The following is a 19,465-nucleotide window of genomic DNA, read 5'->3' as shown; positions in this document are numbered from 1 at the left end:
GCTGTGTTCCCTCTCTCGCTGGCTGTCTCTATCTCTGTCAAATAAATAAAAAAAATCTTAAAAAAAAAAAAAGCAATGTTTTTTCTAAACTATGTGTGAGTGATTATTTCACACATTCACAAACCTGACCTAGACTGTTGATCCAGCATTGCTCGATAAGCCTTTAACTTTAGTCAGTATTTACTGACTCTATCCTGTAAAATGAGAAAATCAGCACACCTAGGTTTTCCTCTACTTTTCGGGATAGCCCTTAATTACTTACTACTTGCACTGTTATTTCGCTTTCCAGGTGTGTATGTTTGGAATGCCCCAAGCTGACTGTAAGTTCTAAAAGTTGCCTGTATTTTTTACTCTTTGTATTCCTCATGGTACCTAGTATATCTCCCTAAATATGTTTTGTGAACACTAATTTTGTGAACTATAAACATTTCTTATTCTTGTGCTCTCTATTGAATAATGAATGACAAGTTATAACAAGAAGTAGTTTACCTTCAACTAATACTCAGAACATATTACTATTTCTTTTCTTTGTTTCTCTTTCCTTTCCTCTCTTCCCCTAATTCCTTTCTGAGTTCTTTTTTTTTTTTTTTTTTTAAGATTTTATTCATTGAAGGAGAGAGAGACAGCCAGCGAGAGAGGGAACACAAGCAGGAGGAGTGGGAGAGGAAGAGGCAGGCTCCTAGCGGAGGAGCCCGATGCGGGGCTCGATCCCGGAACGCCGGGATCACGCCCTGAGCCGAAGGCAGACGCTTAATGACTGAGCCACCCAGGTGCCCCCCTTTCTGAGTTCTTTATTCCACCCCAACATTTTCGAAATTATTCCTTTCTTTGCTATTCTACCATTAATAATTTTTTTCTATCTCATCTCTTCTTTTCTCTCTCCCTTTCATCACCTTCTTTTTAAGTGGAATGGAAACTCATTTTACATTATTTATTGAATATAATTTCATAATAATAGGTAGTATTTATTGTGTTACTGCACACCTGGCACTGTGCTAAGATCTTTATATGTACCATCTCACTCAGTCCACATACCACCTATGAGACAGAGGAACTATTTATTACATTTCTTTTATGGATATAATCAGAAATCAGAGGCTTTACAAGGGTAAATAGTTTGACTGTCAAACTACCTAATTAAGGTTAGAACTAGGACTCGAAACTAGAGCTCTTATAACATTATATAATATTGCCTTTCTAATATAATTTAGTTCCTTCTTTTCTGAATTTGTAACACTCTAGGAAATTGCTTTAAATAAAGAAAATCCAAAGCAATATACACAGATGGTTTAAAAAAATACAAAAAGATTAATAAGAAGAAACAACAATCTATAGCCCTGGTCCTGCCTGCCAGAGACAATACTTTTTTTTTTTTTTTAAGTAGGCTCCATGCCCAGTGTGGAGCCCAACACGGGGTTTGAACTCATGAGCCTGAGATCAAGACCTGGGTTGAGATTAAGAGTCAGATGCTTAACTGACTGAGCCACCCGGGTGCTCCCCAGAGACAATACTTTTAACCATTTGTTTTTTTGGTTCTTGATGCTTATCTCTGTATTTGCTGCTTATACAATCTTAAATATTTATGCCATTATACCCACTCATTACATGTCATAAGAGGGAAGATTTAACTCACCCAACTCCCCAGGATCCCCAAACTATCCTTTCCTCCATTCTCCTAATACAATAACACCACTAAGCTCCAATCGCTCCAACTTCAAACAACATAAATTTCATTTTCTGTTCCAGCAATCATAACAGTATCTCTTGGAGCACCTGGGTAGCTCAGTCAGTTAAGTGTCTACCTTTGGCTCGGGTCATGATCCTGGGGTCCTGGGATTGAGCACCATGTCAGGCTCCCTGCTCAGTGGGGGGCCTGCTTCTCCCTCTCCTCCCTGCTCATGCTCTTTCTCGCTATCTCTTTCTCTCTCAAATAAATAAAATAAAAAATAACAGTATCTCTTGATGCTCTACTTTATAAGTTAAGCTACATATTTCTCCTTATTAATTTAATACTAATATGATGTTCATCCTAAGTATTTTTAATCTCAAAAACCAAAATTAAATTGCTTTTAAGTTGTGAGTCTCAGAGTACTTTGTTACGAGCCAGCTGTCTTTAACTGAATGAAAGTCTCCTGTATCTTATCCTAGCAAACCAAGGATGGTTTTTTGAATTTTTCATAAAGGTTGTGGGAACACTTCCAACTGACCCTTTATTCTAGCCACCGGGCTGTGTTAGTATGGCGCGAGTCAGCACAGGCCTTTACCAGCGCCACCTGCTAACCAGGACGACTCACCTGCTGTTGCCCCTGCAAGCGCTGCTGAAGCTGAAGCCGCAGCTGGTTGGGCGCGGCTGGAGGTCTGTTCAGAGTCTGCCGGGGCTGCATGCCCATGCCAGGCGAAAAAGCGCCTCGGGGAGGTGTCACTTGGACAGGCAGAGTCCCCAGTGAAGGTTTTTGCCTGACCATGCCTTGGAAAGGGCTAGAAAGATTGGCAGTAGGTGAAGGAGAAGAATAAGGCTGGGAATAAAGGTTGGGTCTTTCTTCCATCATCAAAGGTGGTGTTGCTTGTTGTGGTGGAAATCTCTCTGATAAGACATCTAATCCACCTCCCTGTTGGAAAATAAGCCAGAACATTTTACAAATAAATTACTGCCAATAAATGACATGCTTTTTTAGATAATCTTGGATCTGAGAACATGTTATCTCTAGAAAGTATTATTATAAAATATTATGCTGAATTCATGAAGCTAAGACCTTGCTACCTGAAGGAATCACTTATGAAAGTTACTTCTGAAATGGAGTAACAAATTAACTGAATATTTAAAAATATCAGAAAAGAGTTAAAACACAGGCTAAAATCAATGGAATGAAGCTAAAAGGTTTGAAAAGAACCACATCGCAGGGGCGCCTGGGTGGCACAGTGGTTGGGCGTCTGCCTTTGGCTCAGGGCGTGATCCCAGCGTTATGGGATTGAGCCCCACATCAGGCTCCTCCGCTGTGAGCCTGCTTCTTCCTCTCCCACTCCCCCTGCTTGTGTTCCCTCTCTCGTTGGCTGTCTCTCTCTCTGTCGAATAAATAAATAAAATCTTTAAAAAAAAGAAAAAAAAGAACCACATCGCAAAGCCGAAGAGTCAACAAATGTTACATTTGGTAGTTTGCCATGAGAAGCAGACTATTAAAGGAGGGATAAGTGAAGCATTTTTCTATCTCGAATACAGAATTCATGCTTTCCTCTTATTCGGAAAAAAATTCATAGTTGGCCTAACAGAATGCCATAGCTACAGCTTTTAATATTGATAACTATTATTCATTGTAAAAAATCTAACTTAAACTGTGACCTGGTGTGTGTGTGTGTGTGTGTGTGCGTGCGCGCGCACGCGGAGGCATGTGCACACCTATACACATGTGTACACAACTGAAAGTTTTATGAAACATAACTTCCCCTTTTCGTGGGCTATGCATTCTGATATATTCTACTACTTAAAAAAATGTCGGTCATTTGATTTTTCAACCTGACAGTGTGAAAAATACCTCAAAGTTGGAGTATCATGGAATATACAGGTTGATAGCTAGCATGAATGAAGGATAAATTAAGTCCTAGAATAAGAATGATGATATAAACCTGGATTCTATTCTAGGGGGAGCCTCTAAGATTCTGGTTCATAGTGAAAGACTAAGACTTTCTAATTCTAACTATTTCTAATTATTATGACTTTTTTTGTTTAAAAAACTCACTTGATAACTTTCACAAGAGTAAGTTATAAAACCACTTAAACACAGTGAGAACAATATTGAAAAATCTTGCTTAAAAATAATTTTCTAGCTTCTCAGGATTGTTCATTTAAATAACGCCAATTTTAATAAATACCTGGACGAGTTTGTCAATTCCCAGAGCTCTATCTAGTTCAGCTAGCTCAGTTTCATCTTTGCCGCTGAGGAAGGACACTAGCTGTTCAAGAAGAGCCTTCTCATCATTTCTTCCTTCTACTGTTGTTGGTGGACAGAGAAGCTCATCTAATTGTGAACTAATACACTGGCTATAGAATCAAAAGATAAAAGAGTTTAAGACTGATACAGCAAATAAGTATTCAATCTCAATGACACACATACATATATATGTGTGTGTTGTGTATATATATATATATATACACAACACACACATATATGCAAATCTTGTTCTAGAAAATTCTGTTGAGATGGTTTTTCAACCAATTCTCACGCAATGAAATGTTCTATACTTATGTACCGAAATTTACAAATGTTCTGTATGTAGCTTGAATATATTCTCACTGTTTTGTCAATCACTGAAATTTGCTTCCATATTCTTTCTCTTAGCTTATAGAAATAGCTTGAAAAATTAACCAGAGTTAAGAAAGGGAAAAGAATTCTTGATGAAAGTCAAAAATAAAAATCAATCAAAATCTTAAGGAAAAAAATCATCTAGCCTATAGTAAGATTTATTCTATTTATACTTAACTTTCAAAGATGATCAAATCGTACTGATAACATGATTACCATTTACAAAAGAAATCAAACTAGGAAAATGAAACATGCTCAGTGTTAAACAACAAAAAACACTATTGATTACATGAAGGAAATACACAGTCTAACCCAACTGATGCCAACTGATACATAAAACTCAGAAATATATAGAAAATAATATTAATAATACAAATGTAATTATAAGGAATCTTCTTTGGGGAAGGTAAGTGGGAATACAGTTCATAGTTAAAGCTCTAAGCCACACTCGACACTGTCTAGTCATCCTTTGGTTGCTATGCATGAGATGTACTCTAATGTTTTGGAATGGAGCTACTTATGTCAATTAAGAAATTAAATTCTAATCAAGATGGGACACTGAGTAGATGTAAAAAGTACTTTCCCTTCTTATACCATCTTGCTCCAAAGAGAAACACTGGACAAAATAATTATACAACTAAAAGCTCAAGAGCTTTTATAATAATTGATATACTGAGCTCAATTCATCTACAGGTCTCAGAAATTTTAGAGTAATCAATCAAAGCAAAGCAAGAGATGAAAAAGAAAACAACTGCTGCATACTACATCAATCTTTTGGTAATTACAATACATACTAGCTTTGCAGTCACACAGTAAATAAATCTGTTTAACGTGGTATCTTCCTCTATCCCCCTTTTCTCGTTAAACATTCACTTCTACTACTATCTCACAAAATACCAAGGTAGGCTGGAATCCAGTTTGGGAAAACAGTTCTTTGTTGTTGAAGTTGGTATCTGATATTTTATAAAATAGGAAATGTATTACTCACTCTTCTGGCTTATTCTGATTTACAGCAGTCACTGTATTATTTGCCCATGGAATCTGATCACCTGTTCCTGGCTGTCCAAACTGGTTATCAATTGCTTCCAATTCCAGCTCCGGTAACCCTGATTATAGAAGAAAAGGTAAGAAGTCAGTATCACAAAGGAAGATAAAACAACAGTATTTTTCAGAAGCAATATGTTGTATAGAAGAATGATATTTCCCCTATAAAATATTATTTCAAGGATACAAAGGTCCCTTATTCAGAAACTTAAACCTTCTAGAATGTGGCCACATAATTACCAGTGAGAAACTAAGAAAAAGTTCTCTGAACCAAAGACAATCTGATGTAAAAAAAAGTTCGCACATAAGTTGATGTTACCATAAGGAGAATCACTCAGAACTTTGCCAGAAATTATTTCTTTTCTTTCTTTTTTATTTTTCTTTCTTTTTTATTTTGATGTTTTAGATCTTATTTTTAAGTAATCTCTATACCCAATGTGGGGCTCCAACTCACAACCCCGAGATCAAGAGTTGCATGTTCCATTGACTGAGCCAGCCAGGTGCCCCCAGAAATGATTTCTTTTAAAGATAATTATAACAATTTTGGTTAACTGCTTTCTCAGTCTGTTAGGACATCAGAATCCGCTATAGGTAGGGACAGTGCTACCTTGACACAAGAGTGGCAAACACAAGATAAAATAGGTTCCATAACAGGCAGGAACAGAAACTAAATAGCATGGCAGTCTGGCATCATTCTGAAAATGGACAAAGCCCTGCAGCTGTTAACTGAGAACAGGGCTATATAATAACAGTGTAACAACCGATGCTTATGATGATGACAAATGAAGAGAGAGGTTTAGTTATATTTTATAATGGAAGAAAATTGTATATGCATTTTAGGAGGTTTTTGTTTAGGCATTTTTGGGAAAACCTGCATTATTTCTGTACTCTTTAGACTAGGAAAAATTGTAAATAACCTAAATTCCAGAAATTTAGGGACTGATTAAGGAACCATGGTATAGATATTTACTGTGTGCCATTAAATGAAAAAAAAAAAAAACCCATAAACCAACACATTATGTTCCGAATGATTCTAGTTTTATAAATTATTTCATGTATATGAATAGGAAAAAATTCCAAAGGGTGTATATATCTTTGGTCGATTTTAGGTTCTGAGATTAAGGATGACTTTTCTTTTTTTGACTTTTTTTTTTTAATGCTTCCAATGGTTATCTGTAAATTCTGAAATGGACATATATTAATTAATTATTGTGATGAGCTGAACTGTATCCCCCCAAAATTTATACGTTGAAGCTCTAACTCCTAGTAATCAGAATGTGACAACTGTATTTGGAGGTGGGGTCTTTGGAGATGTGATTAGGTTAAAATAGGGCCATTAAGGGTGAGCTCTAACTCAACAGGACTGGCGTTCTTAAAAGAACAGGGGATTAGGACACAGACAACACAGATAGAGGGATGACCATGACACCACAGCAAGGAGGCGGCCATCCACAAGCCCGTGAGAGGCCTCAGAAGAAACCAAGCCTGCCAACCCCCTTCACCTTGGACTTCTAGCTTTCAGAACTATGAGAAAATTAATTTCTGTTGTTTAAGCCACCCAGTCTGTGGTATTTTATTATGGCAGTCCTAGCAAACTAATGTGATTTTTTAAAAAACAACTAAAAATGCCTTGGAGTTATTTTATTTATTCTATTTTTTTTTTTTTTTTTTTTAGAGAGAGAGTGCAAGCGAGCATAGGGGGCAGAGAAGGAAAGGGAGAGAGAGAATCTTAAGCAGGCTCCATACCCACCACAGAGCCTGACGTAGGGCTTGATCTCATGACACTGAGATCATGACCTGAGCTGAAACCAAGAGTCAGACATTTAACTGACTGAGCCACCCAGGCGCCCCACCTTGGAGTTTTAATAGAAAACATAATTAAGTAGAATTTCTCATTCTAATGAATGGAGAATAAGTAGATTTAAGAATGCCTGAAAAAATGTGTTTAATGCTAGATAATGATCATTATAACTATAGAAAACATGTTAGGTTCACTTTTATGTGAAATATACTCAACATTTAGTATGAATCAAGTATAGGAGTCCAAGTAAACACATTCATTTCTAAATGCAAATAATTATAGCTTTCAATTAAACTTGTCTTCTCTCTCGTGACAAATGATAGAAAAATCAAACTCTGTAGAATTCTGAAAAACAGAGCAAAAAAACCCACCAAACAACACCAATCACAAATAGTGATGGGAAAGTAATCACTTAATTTCTACCTTTATTTAAATCAGAAAGTTGGTCAAAGATCATCTAAAGCTGTCCCATTGCTCTACTCCATACATTAATTCCTCAATCTTATTCTATTTCAGAAATCTAACCTAGACAAAATTAATTCTATTTAAGAGTCAAAGAAAATTTACAAGGCTGTCTACTATCAATACTGGAATATAAGAGAGTTTATTTGACTCGGTAACAGGACATAACAGTACCTTGTTTTACTAGTCTTGATGGGGAAAATCTTAAGAAAATAAGTTGGATAAAATTTCTCAAAATGAAATAAGATTTATGTGTGAAGTTTGAGGACTAGGGAAAAAAAACCCCAAACAAATCAAACTTTGATTCAAGTAAAACTTTTGTTTGGATAGGCTTTATACTTAAAAGAAGTAAGTTTTTATTCTAAAAGTCATCAACAACCTCTTAGGATTTCCTTTAGAAATTTATTTCTACAAAAAAATCAAGGATTTCCTGGAATGTTTTAAGAAATACATGTTATCTTCTCTTAGTCTGGGGAATAAACCTACTATTTTTGGTCATGTTTGTGCCCTTTCTCAAACATGAGTAAGTATGTATATATGTAACCCAAGACAGACACAATAACTTGTAAAGGGAAGCATTGATGTATCCCCAGCCCCTGTGTTGGAGAAGGGCAGCTGAAGTGGGTAGAAAACAAGCCCTTAGGGATCCCTAACTGAGCTATTAACCTTTCTTATCATCTTTGCAAAGATCTCAACATCATATTTTCTCCATTTAAAATCTGCTTAGGGGCACCTGGGTGGCGCAGTTGGTTGAGCATCTGATTCTTAATTTCGGCTCAGGTCATGCATGATCTCAGGGTTGTGGGATCGAGCCCCCTGCTGGGCTCTGCATTCAGCACAGAGTCTGCTTGAGTTTCTCTCTCCCTCTCCTCTGCCCCTCCCCTGTGCTTGCTGTCTCTCTAAAATAAATAGATAAATCTTTTAAAAATCTGGTTAAAAGGAAAATTATTATCTCCATTAGCCACAAAAAAGTTACAGTAATAAAAAATTTAACAATTTCTACACACAAGTAGAAAGCATTCTCTAACCATTAGAGTGGCTTTTGCACATTCTACTCCTCTAACAGTTCACTATCTAGTGATTCTGAGGTTCAGCTACTTTCTTCAGGCGTTGGTAAAGAGGTTTCTGGTTCAGTTTTGTGTTACATTTGGCTACTGTAACAATGCACAGCAGTTACAATGTTTTATTTTTCTAAATATGATGTAGACAAAGGATTAATTTATTGAATGTAAAAAAAATATATCCTACAAATCATAAGATGAAAATGGAAAAACCCAATAGGTAAATGGATAGAGAAAGTGAACAGGTCACATGGCAATCCCTGAAAAATGATCCAACTAATTTACAAAAAAAACCCACCTCACAGATTAAAACTATACTGGGATACTTAAAAAAACCAAACCATCAGATTGACAAAGATGTGAAAGCATATAATTCAATGTCTTAGAAAGGATGTGTAGAAAGAACATTATTCGTTAGAGTGTAAACTGACAAAATGTCTAAGAAGGGCCATTTGGCAAAATCTATCCATCCTTTGACCAAGCAATTCTATTTAGAAATTCTATGTCAGATATACTCTCACATGTGCTAAATGATCTCTACGTAAGATTATTCATTATAGCTCTATAATAGCAAAAGATATCTACCAAGAGACATAACACACTAAAAAGGGGGAAATTAAAATAGATTTTTTAAGTACTGAAAATGCTTTATGTGAACCTCATTATTTTTAGAGTTATACTATTATTTTAATGTACTAGAAATTAATGAGATTTAAAAATTAATCATCTCAGAATGTGTATGTTCACCAAACATAAAATCATCCACAAGATCACTCGCTTTTTCCAATGAAATTCTCAAAGTTCAAATATTTTTGGAATTCTTCTAGATCTATCTAAACTAGTATACAAGTCCCTCAAGAAAATATATCTCCTTATAGTTAGATCTAATTTTGGTTTGGATTTAAAAAAAGAAGTATTATTCTTTTTGGATCAACAAATTTGGCCCCAAATAACTCTAGAAAAATATCAGAAGTCAAATCCACCCTCAGAGGACAGGGATTTGAAGACAGTCAAAAGGACATAGCAGAGGGGCGCCTGGGTGGCTCAGTCATTAAGTGTCTGCCTTCAGCTCAGGGCGTGATCCCAGGGTCCTGGGATCGAGTCCCGCATCGGGCTCCCTGCTCCACTGGGAGCCTGCTTCTTCCTCTCCCACTCCCCCGCTTGCGTTCCCTCTCTTATTGGCTGGCTCTGTCAAATAAATAAATAAAATCTTAATACAACAACCACCACCACCACCACCATAGATATAGATGACAAACTGATGGTTGCAAGCAGAGAGGGGAGTGGGGGATGGACCAAATAGGTGAAGGGGATTAAGAGGTACAATCTTGGGGCGCCTGGGTGGCTCAGTCATCAACCGTCTGCCTTCAGCTCAGGTCAGGATCCTAGGGTCCTGGGATTGAGTCCCGCACTGGGCTCCCTGCTCCACTGGGAGCCTGCTTCTTCCTCTCCCACTCCCCCTGCTTGTGTTCCCTCTCTCGCTGGCTGTCTCTGTCGAATAAATAAATAAAAAATCTTAAAAAAAAAAAAAGGACATAGCAGAGGTTTTGAGGGTACTGCCAAAGAGGCACACTGTACATAGTTTGATCAATAATACCCTCCTAAATTGTCTCTTGATGTGCTCTGGTAGCACATTTCTAACAAAATTATTTAAATCACTTGGTCACACTGCATGGATGTGTGGTGTGCATATCAACAGGATGTTTTGAAACCAGGCGGACTGAGATTTAAATCCCGATTCTGCATGTACTAAGTGGAAAACTTCAGGCAAGTTTTTGTATTTTTTTTTTCCTTTTCATTCTCTGGTCCTTCATTTTCTCATATGTAAATAGACCTAAGGAAATGTGCCGGTTCAATGTGGCAGATTTATCCCTTCTATGTTATTTTCCCTCCAAAATTATCTCTGAAATAACAAAAGAAATAAAAAGGGAAAAAATAAATCTCCAGCTGAAGGAAAGGCAAAAGAAGTATTATGGCAGCTGACTCAAACGATGACGAGTTTCTGAAAGACAAAACAGAGGGAACAAACCAATGGTAAGACTTCAACGAAACTAAAAAACAACAAGACAAAGAGAAGATTCTCCAAGAAGGGGAGTTTTCCGAAAAGAAGCCCAGAACAACTCCAAGCTCAGAGGTCACTGGAGCGGGTACAGAAACAGGCCACAGGCAACCGGGCCACTGAACAGCTGCAGCAAGCTCCGCCCCACATGCAGACGACTCTGGCATCTGCCCCTGGGATTAAAGAGGTAAGAGCATGACTTGAGGTGGGAGTTCTGCCCAGGGAATCTCCCAGAGTGGGTGCTTGGGCTGCCACGAGGATTTCCCCATCACCAAGCCCCACTCTCTCACAACAGCAACATAGAAACAGGGCTTCTATAATCAGAACCTCCATTCGCTGCCAGAGCAAGAGGGTTTCTCACTTTCGCTAAAGACACACTCTAGCTACCAAGATTGTTCATTCTCAGCCTTGGTCAGTGTACATGGACAGACAGTGTAAATGCACTAGACATGCAAGAAAAGTCAATGGCAGGAAAGAGAGCAAATTTAACAAAGAAAATAACTTCAGAGAAAAATAGATTCTTACAGAAAATGGACAAGGCCTAGAGCAAGTATAATAAATGTATCATCACACAGATCACAAGGTTTCTCATACCCACAGAACGTAATGGATTCTTGTGAGAAGAAACATAATTTCTAGAAATTAAACACACGATAGCATAATCTCCTCCAGTCCTGTCCTGGAGGAGATTATGCTAAGTGAAATAAGTCAAGCAGACAAAGACAATTATCACATGGTTTCACTCATTTATGGAACATAAGAAATGGGAAGATCAGAGGGGAGAAGGAAGGGAAGAATGAAGGGGGGGTAAACAGAAGGGGGAATGAACCATGAGAGACTGTGGACTCTGGGAAACAAACCGAGGGCTTCAGAGGGGAGGGGGGTGGGGGATTGGGCTGGGCCGGTGATGGGTATTCAGGAGGGCACATATTGCATGGAGCACTGGGTGTTATACACAAATAATGAATCATGGAACATTACAACAAAAACTAAGGATACTGTATGGTGACTAACATAACATAATAAAAAATATTATAAAAAAATTAAAAATAAAATAAACACACAAAAGCTGCAATTAAAAGAACTCAATAGATGGAACTGGAAGGCAGAATGGATATGATTGAAGATTCAGTTTTGATCTGGAAAATGTGGCCCAGAGATTTTCTCAAAATACAGTGCAAAAGGGCAAGGAAAAGAAAAGGTAAGAGAAAAGATGAGTGCCATGGCAGAGAGACCCAGAAGCTCTGACTGGTGTACCTCAGGTGGTGACTATACGACGGTGACTAAACTCTGTCCTACTCTAGGCATTTGTACTTGACACAGTTCAGCTTAAGACTCAAGACTAAGGAAAGATGTTTGATTTTCCCAGATGGGCACAGGTCAAGACATGAAATCAGCCACTCAGTGATGGACTCTGGTTCTAGTAAAAGGTAGCAGTGGCGAGCATAGAGACTAGAGGAGGCAGAGAATTAGAGGTTATTCTCTTCTTTACTGGATACGTTATCATATTTTTGTCCCAACTTCTTTTTCCTTCACCAATCCTTTACTCTTTTCCTTTATTCTGCCCAACTTGTTTCCTGAGCCTTATGCCCCTGAAATCTTACTTTCTTTCCCGTCTATATGGAATTCCACATTGTAGACTGGCTGTCTGCATCTATCCTCCTCACCCTCCTTTACCTCAGGATCTTCCCCTTCTATGCTTTTGGCCTTTTCCAACACTATAGCACAAGGTTTAACAGACTCTGGCCTATTTATATACTTTTATACATGGAGCTATATTCAGGGGAGGAAATCTCAAGAGAGAAGCAAGAGCTATTTGCCTCAGGACAGACTATGAAGGAAAAATACTCTGTTTTCACAGGCCTGCAGAGCTAGAAAATCCTTTCTTTTTTGTATTAACTTTTTAATCAAATTAATACATGCACATAATTTTTAGAGTCAAGACCAAAAGGACCATTACAAATAAAAGCAACTTTAAGCTTTACCCCTTTTAATCCTTTGGTTATTTCCCTTTTAATGGAGGCAGCCATTCTCAACTTGTGTAGCTGTCTTCTTTGGCATATGCCTATTTATGTCTAAATAGGCATATGCTGCTATTCCTTGATGGCTCAATTTGAGATTACTGACCTTCCATTGTGATAGATAATGTCTTAATTTTCCCACACCTACCTTTCCTACTACCTCTTTTCCCTAACAGATCACAGTTTTTTTATAAAATAAAAAGTTAATACTTAGATTCTTATGATTATGCAAATATTACTCATTACAAAATTACATTGTGCACTATGTTCAAATCTCCTTTCTTGTACCATGCTTTCTTTTTCCTGGAGTTAGCGACTGTCTTGTTTTTTCATCTGCCTTGCTTTTCTAGGGGAATCTTTCAGATGCTTCAACATTGTTGACGTAAATCTATCAGTAACCTTCTCTATAAACTCAAAGAGATCAATCTCATTTCTCCCCTAGAAGCCTCCTTTCCAGAAGATTCAGATTCCAGTCTGTATTGGTTGTTCCTTAATCTAATTGATCAGCTATCATTCCCGGATTTCCTTTCAGATCCTCTGTTTCCCATGGACCTTGTATCTTTCTCTCTTTTGGTTTCCTCCCTGTCTTGTTGAGTACATCTCTAAGGACCTTCACTAGAAAAATGACTATACCATGCAAATATTTGAGCTGTTTTAGATCTGAAAATGTCTTTTTTCCACTTTACAACTACTGGAAATTTGGATGGCTAATTATAGGTTAGAAATTACTAACCTCAGATATTTCTGAAGTACATTTGATTGAGGTCTAATTTATATATAATAACATGCACCCATTTTAAATGTACAGTTTAATAAATTTTGACAAAGATATAAACCCATAACCTTCCATCTCAATAAAGTAAATAGAATATTTTTGTCATGTCTAAAAGTTCCTTCAGGCTGTCGATCTTCTCTACCTCAACCCCACACTGGTAACCAACGATCCAGACTCTTCTCACTCAGCATGTTTTTGAGAATAATTCATGCCAGGTACCACTAGTTTCTTCCTTTTCACTGCTGAGCAGTATTTCATTTTATAAATGTACCATTTCTTTGTTGATGGACATTTAGACTATTTCCAGTTTGAGGCTATCATGAATAAAGTTGTAGGAACATTTGTGGTCAAGTCTTTTTGATGAGCACATGCTTTCATTTCTCTTTGTTAAATACCTATGAGTTGGATTGCTGGGTCACATGGTAATGTATGCTTGACTTCATGAGAAACTGCTGAACAATTTTACCATTTTATATATCCAAAAGCAATGCCAAAGTTCAAGGTGCTCCACATCTTTGACATCACCATTTGGTACTGTCAGTTTTGAAAATCTGGGGTATTTCAGTGGATGTGTAGTAGAACTACATTATAGTTTTAATACCCATTTCCTTGATCATTAAAGATATTGACCATGTTTTCATGTGCTTATTGGCTATTTTCAATCTTCATTTATGAAGTGTCTTTTCAAATCCTTTGCCTATTTTTTCAGATTGGGCTGTTTCTTCTAATATTAACATTTTGCATTAACGTACTACATTTGTTAGAACTGATGAGTTAATATTGATACATATTCATTAACTAAAATGTATAGTCTACAGGGTTCACTCTTTGTGTTGTATGTTCTATAGATTTTGACAAATGTGTAACAACATGTATCCACCATTACAGTATCATACAGAACAATTTCACTGCTCTAAAAATGCCCCATACTCCACCCATTTATCCCTCCCTCTGACAACCACTAACAATGAATCCCTGTCAATCACTTATCTCTTTATTGTCCCCATAGTTTTGCCTTTTCCAGAATGCTTCCTAGTTGGAATCATACAGTACGCAGGCTTTTCAGATTGGCTTCTTTCACTCAGCAATATGCACTTAAAGTTTTTCCATGTCTTTTCATGGCTTGATAGCTTCCAGGTTTGGGTAATTAGGACTCACTGCATGCAATTCATATCTTTTCTCTGAAAGCTTTTAGAATCTTTCTCTCTGGTGTATTCCAGAATTACATGATGATAAGTTTTGGTACAGGTCTTTTTTGTATGTATGTGTTGGATACTTGTTGAGCCACTGAGATATGAAGAATTATGTCCTTTGGTTCTAGAACATTCTTGATTTTTTGTTTGTTTGTTTGTTTGTTTGAAAATATCTTCTCTTCCCTTTTTCCCCTTCTCATTGTTTGATTGATTCTTATCCATCATTATTGGCCCTCCTAGGTCAATCTTAACGTTTTTCTTCCCAACTTTCTACTTTTTTTTTTTGGGGGGGGTCTTTTTGTTCTTTCTGAAAGTTTTTCTCAGTCTTGTCTTCTACCATTTCTCTTGAAATTTTAAAATGTTGGATATCTAATTTCCAAAGATTATTTTCTTATTCTTTGTCCCCTTTTTTCTTCCCATATGGATAAAATATCTTTTCAAAAATTTCAGGTTTTGTTTTTCTTTTTAGTCCATGCACTTGTTATATAGCTTTACTGCATCCTCTTTTTGTTTCTTTTACTCTCTTTTAAGTTGCAGACTTTGCTCAAAGTCCTGGTGATCTCTGTGTCTGTTCAGTGTTCTAAAACACCGACTGTGAGAGCTGAGTGTGAGGCTTGTGTCTTCTGGGAGCCTTCTGTTGGATGATTAGATGGCAGGGTGACCTTAGCACTTTAGGGAGCTCCCCTTACACACTCATATTCAGACATCTTCTTTCTGGCCATTCGGTTCCCCTGAGATAAATCCCCCAGGCTCCCATACTGCATGGGGATCCAGGGTCAAACCACTCGATATTCTGACTTCATTTCATTGCCTTTTAGCCTTTCACCTTGTTTCCCCAACTGTGTCCTGCTATCCCAAAGTCTGGAGCCTCTCAGTTCCAATTAGAAGAGAATTTTGGAGTCATTTCATCTAATTCTCCTTTTGCAGATAAAGAGAATAAAGCTCAGGGAATTCATGTGCCCAAAGTAACACTGTTAATAAATGTGAGACTTGAATGTGAGACTTGAACCTGGGCTCCTGCTCATACCTAGTGCTCTGGTCAGCTGAAAGACTGCTTCCAAAAATGTCAGAAATGACTCAAGACCTTTTTTCCCAGCTTCCTGGAAATCTTGGCAAACTTGCAGGAATTGTGTCATGACAGCTAAAAGCTGCAGTAAGACTGAAATAAATGAGTCCCACATCTGATCCTGTCAGAAAGAGGGACAAGACTAAGATCGGAAACATGGGCAAATTTTGAAAGTGAGTTGCTTAGTTTCCCTTGGTTTCAAGGTTACACAATGGAATTACCACCACTGTTATTTTCAACTTTAAAATGTGACATATGAAAAAAACTTGACAGTCCAGTCTTCATGAAGTATTATACTATCGAACTGTCTCTTTAGGCTAGAGCAGCAGTGACCCATTTCAACACAGTTGTCTCCTAAATGGTGCTCCATGGGATAACATGACTTGAGAAAAGAATTCCATAATCAAGAAAGTATGGTAAATGCTGGGTTACAGAAATCTAAACTGGTATCTTTAACACAGGACTTCTTAAAACTTTTAATATACACTGTGGAATTTAAATAGGAGACTGGTATATGTGCTATGTAGCATTTACCCAGTGGATTTTAGCACAAAATCCCTTTTTTCCAATTCATAGGACTAGCATTCAAGGAAGACAATTTGGGTAATATAATCTGACCAATACTATATTTTTGAAGTACTGCTATGGAATGTTTTGGGTAAGAACACAAAATTGCTCTCCCTAACATCAACTATTCACTTTAACATTAATTACAGAAAGACAGATATTATACTATAATTTAAGATACATATGATGAGTGAAGTTCATATGTATAAAAGTAACTGTACATTATTTACAGTGGCATCATGCAAAAATAGTTCACTCTCAACAAATTAATGGTCTGTGCAGGAATGTTAAGAAACAAAGCACTAATCCAAATTATCATTAGACATTTAAAATGAGGTTTTTCTCCCAACACATACTATTCATCCTGGAAGTGGGTCTGGCAGTGGTGGATTGAAGTGAAGCTGGCAGGGTCTCCGATTTGATGGTTACATTGGTGACCGCACCATCCATCCTCTCTGGCTCGCATAAGCCTGGCAACTGGGCTGCCTTCTCCAGCGTGGGTAGTAACTGATCAAACTGGTCAAGGTCAGCTGTAAACTAAGAACGGAAACCAAAGTTAGAGGAAATATATTCTATACTTTACCTGAATCAATGCAGAAAACAAGTTGTTCCTTTACACTCTATGAGTTAAGTGTGACTATGAGAAAATGAAGAAAGAAGAAATAATTAAAGATTGAGGCCTCACTGAAATTATGTGAGCTACTGGAAAACAGTTTGGATGCTTACGATATTAATATACTGGAGGATATAAGATAATATAGACATAATATTTGCCTACTATATTTTGGCATAAAATTTAAGCATTGGAAAAAGATTGGACTGGTTAGAAGTGTCAAGAATATTGTGTTACACTGATCATGGATGATTTTTTATCATATTTCTAAAAACCTTGTGAAATGACTTACTTTATGATGGAATGAAAAATAAACTTACACTGATGTAACTTTATAATTTAAAAAAGTTTGGGAAACTTTTTAATAAATAGTATACCAGCTTCAAAGATCCCAGGAAGGTCACGTCCCACTTGAGGATTTAATAAAATAAGAAACATATCTTCTAGACTAGACACGGTATCCCTACATCTGTCTAAGGTTATGCATAGGAGAAAACTGGCCTTTATTTCACAATATTATTCTACTATGATTACTTTGAGATCAACATAAAATCTCTATCTGTTTGGGTTTCACTATTTAATTCAACTAAAATTTATGTTTCTAGACTGTCTAAATAGAATGAGATATCTATATCTATATCTATCTATCTATCTATCTATCTATCTATCTATATTTTTTAAATGTCTGACTCCTTTCACTTAACATTACATTTCTGAAGTTCAGGACCTTGTCACAAGCAGTAGTTAATTTGTTTTCACTGTGGAATAGCAACCCACCGTATGAACATACAACAATATATTTATCCATTCTACTGTGATGGATTTGGGGGTGTTTCCAGTTTGGGGCTAATACAAATAAAGCTATTATGAACATTTTTGAACAGATCTTTTGTTATACATGTGCAAAAAGGTCATAAAGGAAAAAACTGACAAATTGGACTACAGTACAATGAGGAACTTCACTTCATCAAAAGTACCATTAAAAAAAAAGAAAAAGCAAGGCAAAGCATAGAGAAGATGTCTGCAAGTAAATAACCAATAAAGGACTCATCCAAAATATGTAAAAAATTCTTACAAGTCAATAAGAAAAAGACAACATATTGGGAAAATGGGCGAGACACTTGAATAGGCAGTTCACAAAAGAAGATATTCAAATGACCATAGACATTTACTAGGGAAATGCAAACTGAAACTACTATGTACCACTACACAGACCCCAGAATGGCTAAAATTTGAAAGGCTGACAATACCAAGTATTAGCAACAACACGGAACAACTAGAGGGAATTCTTTGTACACACTAGAAAACTGGTGTTATCAATTAAAGATGAACATACACATATCTTATGATCCTGCAATTCCACTCGTATGTATAAACTTAGCACAAATGTATGCACATGTAAACCAAAACAGATGTACCAGGATTGCACACAATGGCATTATTTTATATAGCTGTCACTTTAAGTTAATTTTAGAGTGAGAGTTTTCAAGTAGTTAATATTTAAAGTGTTTTTTCAGCTTAAAAACACAGTATTAGTTTACTTGTACCAAGAAACATGAGAGATAGCCTTATCTTCAAAGCGCACACACATATAGAAATAACCAAAATAGTGTTATTACAAATAGTAAATAGAGACAATATGGAGCTTTATGAATGCAGAAAGGAAAGAAATGTCTAATGAGGGCTAGTGGGGAAGGCTTTACAGAGATGATGTCTGAACTGGTTTGTGAAGGATGAGGAGAAGTTCAGCAGACATAGAAAGGAGAGCAAGGCAGAAGATGCTTAGAAGAGACATGGCTTATCCCAGGAATGGCAAGGACTTCCATGTGCCTAGAATGCAGTAGGCCTGAGGGAAGAGAGATATTTCTGTGAGATGAGGGTAGAACATAAAGCTAGCTCAATAAATGAAGGACCTATGCACACTAAGTGTGAATCCTGTTTCACAATGGAAAGTCTCACTGATAAGCTGCTTTGTAAATACATTTCCAGCTATCTTACACTTGTCTATATTCTTTCTAAATAATTAGTAAGCTCCTAGGGGGGGAGAGACTATATTTTCTGTTTTTCTTAAATTCCTTCACAGGGTCCACAGCAATTATTCAATAAATGAAGTGCTTGTTAATTTCACTCCACCCCTCCACCTCAGCCTAAACATAGAGATTCCTAATCTGTAACAATTTATGCAAAGGTTTATTTATGTTTACTTCTGTTTCAGAATACTCAAAGTCCTAGAATACTCAAAGTCCCTATTCTGATAAAGACTGAAGGTGCTTAGAATCAGATGAGAAGAAAAACAGCCTTAGAAAATGCTTCAAGGGAAACTACATAGCAAAGAAAGCCAGACTAGGCAGTCTTGCCTACCTCCTCACACTTTTCTCCCATTTCATTTACATCAGAACTTCCCAAATTTAGCTATACATCGGAGTTCTCTGGGGAGCTTCTTAAAAATACAGATTTCTGGGTCCTATTTTCACAGAGTTGGATTCAACAGGTGGGGTTTGGCGG

The 19,465-nt window shown here is 36.9% G+C and overlaps 1 protein-coding gene across 5 annotated transcripts in view; it reads right to left on the bottom strand.

The window, feature by feature from the left end:
* NCOA1 (nuclear receptor coactivator 1) overlaps window positions 1-19,465 on the bottom strand; it is a 183,833-nt gene that overhangs the window by 32,758 nt on the left and 131,610 nt on the right. For all 5 annotated transcript variants that reach the window (XM_008700370.2, XM_008700371.2, XM_008700373.2 and 2 more), the window contains 4 exons: window positions 16,704-16,884; window positions 5,287-5,404; window positions 3,868-4,036; window positions 2,295-2,609 (listed from right to left, as the gene is read on the bottom strand). In XM_008700370.2, the coding sequence (XP_008698592.2) occupies window positions 2,295-2,609; window positions 3,868-4,036; window positions 5,287-5,404; window positions 16,704-16,884 (783 nt within the window). The remainder of the gene's footprint in view (window positions 1-2,294; window positions 2,610-3,867; window positions 4,037-5,286; window positions 5,405-16,703; window positions 16,885-19,465) is intronic.

Source organism: Ursus maritimus, unplaced genomic scaffold (genome assembly GCF_017311325.1).
Source record: "Ursus maritimus isolate PB19 unplaced genomic scaffold, ASM1731132v1 scaffold_6, whole genome shotgun sequence".
Lineage (NCBI taxonomy): Eukaryota > Metazoa > Chordata > Mammalia > Carnivora > Ursidae > Ursus > Ursus maritimus.
The sequence above is the reverse complement of the archived record's forward strand: the minus strand, read 5'-3'. Positions and strand labels throughout refer to the sequence as shown.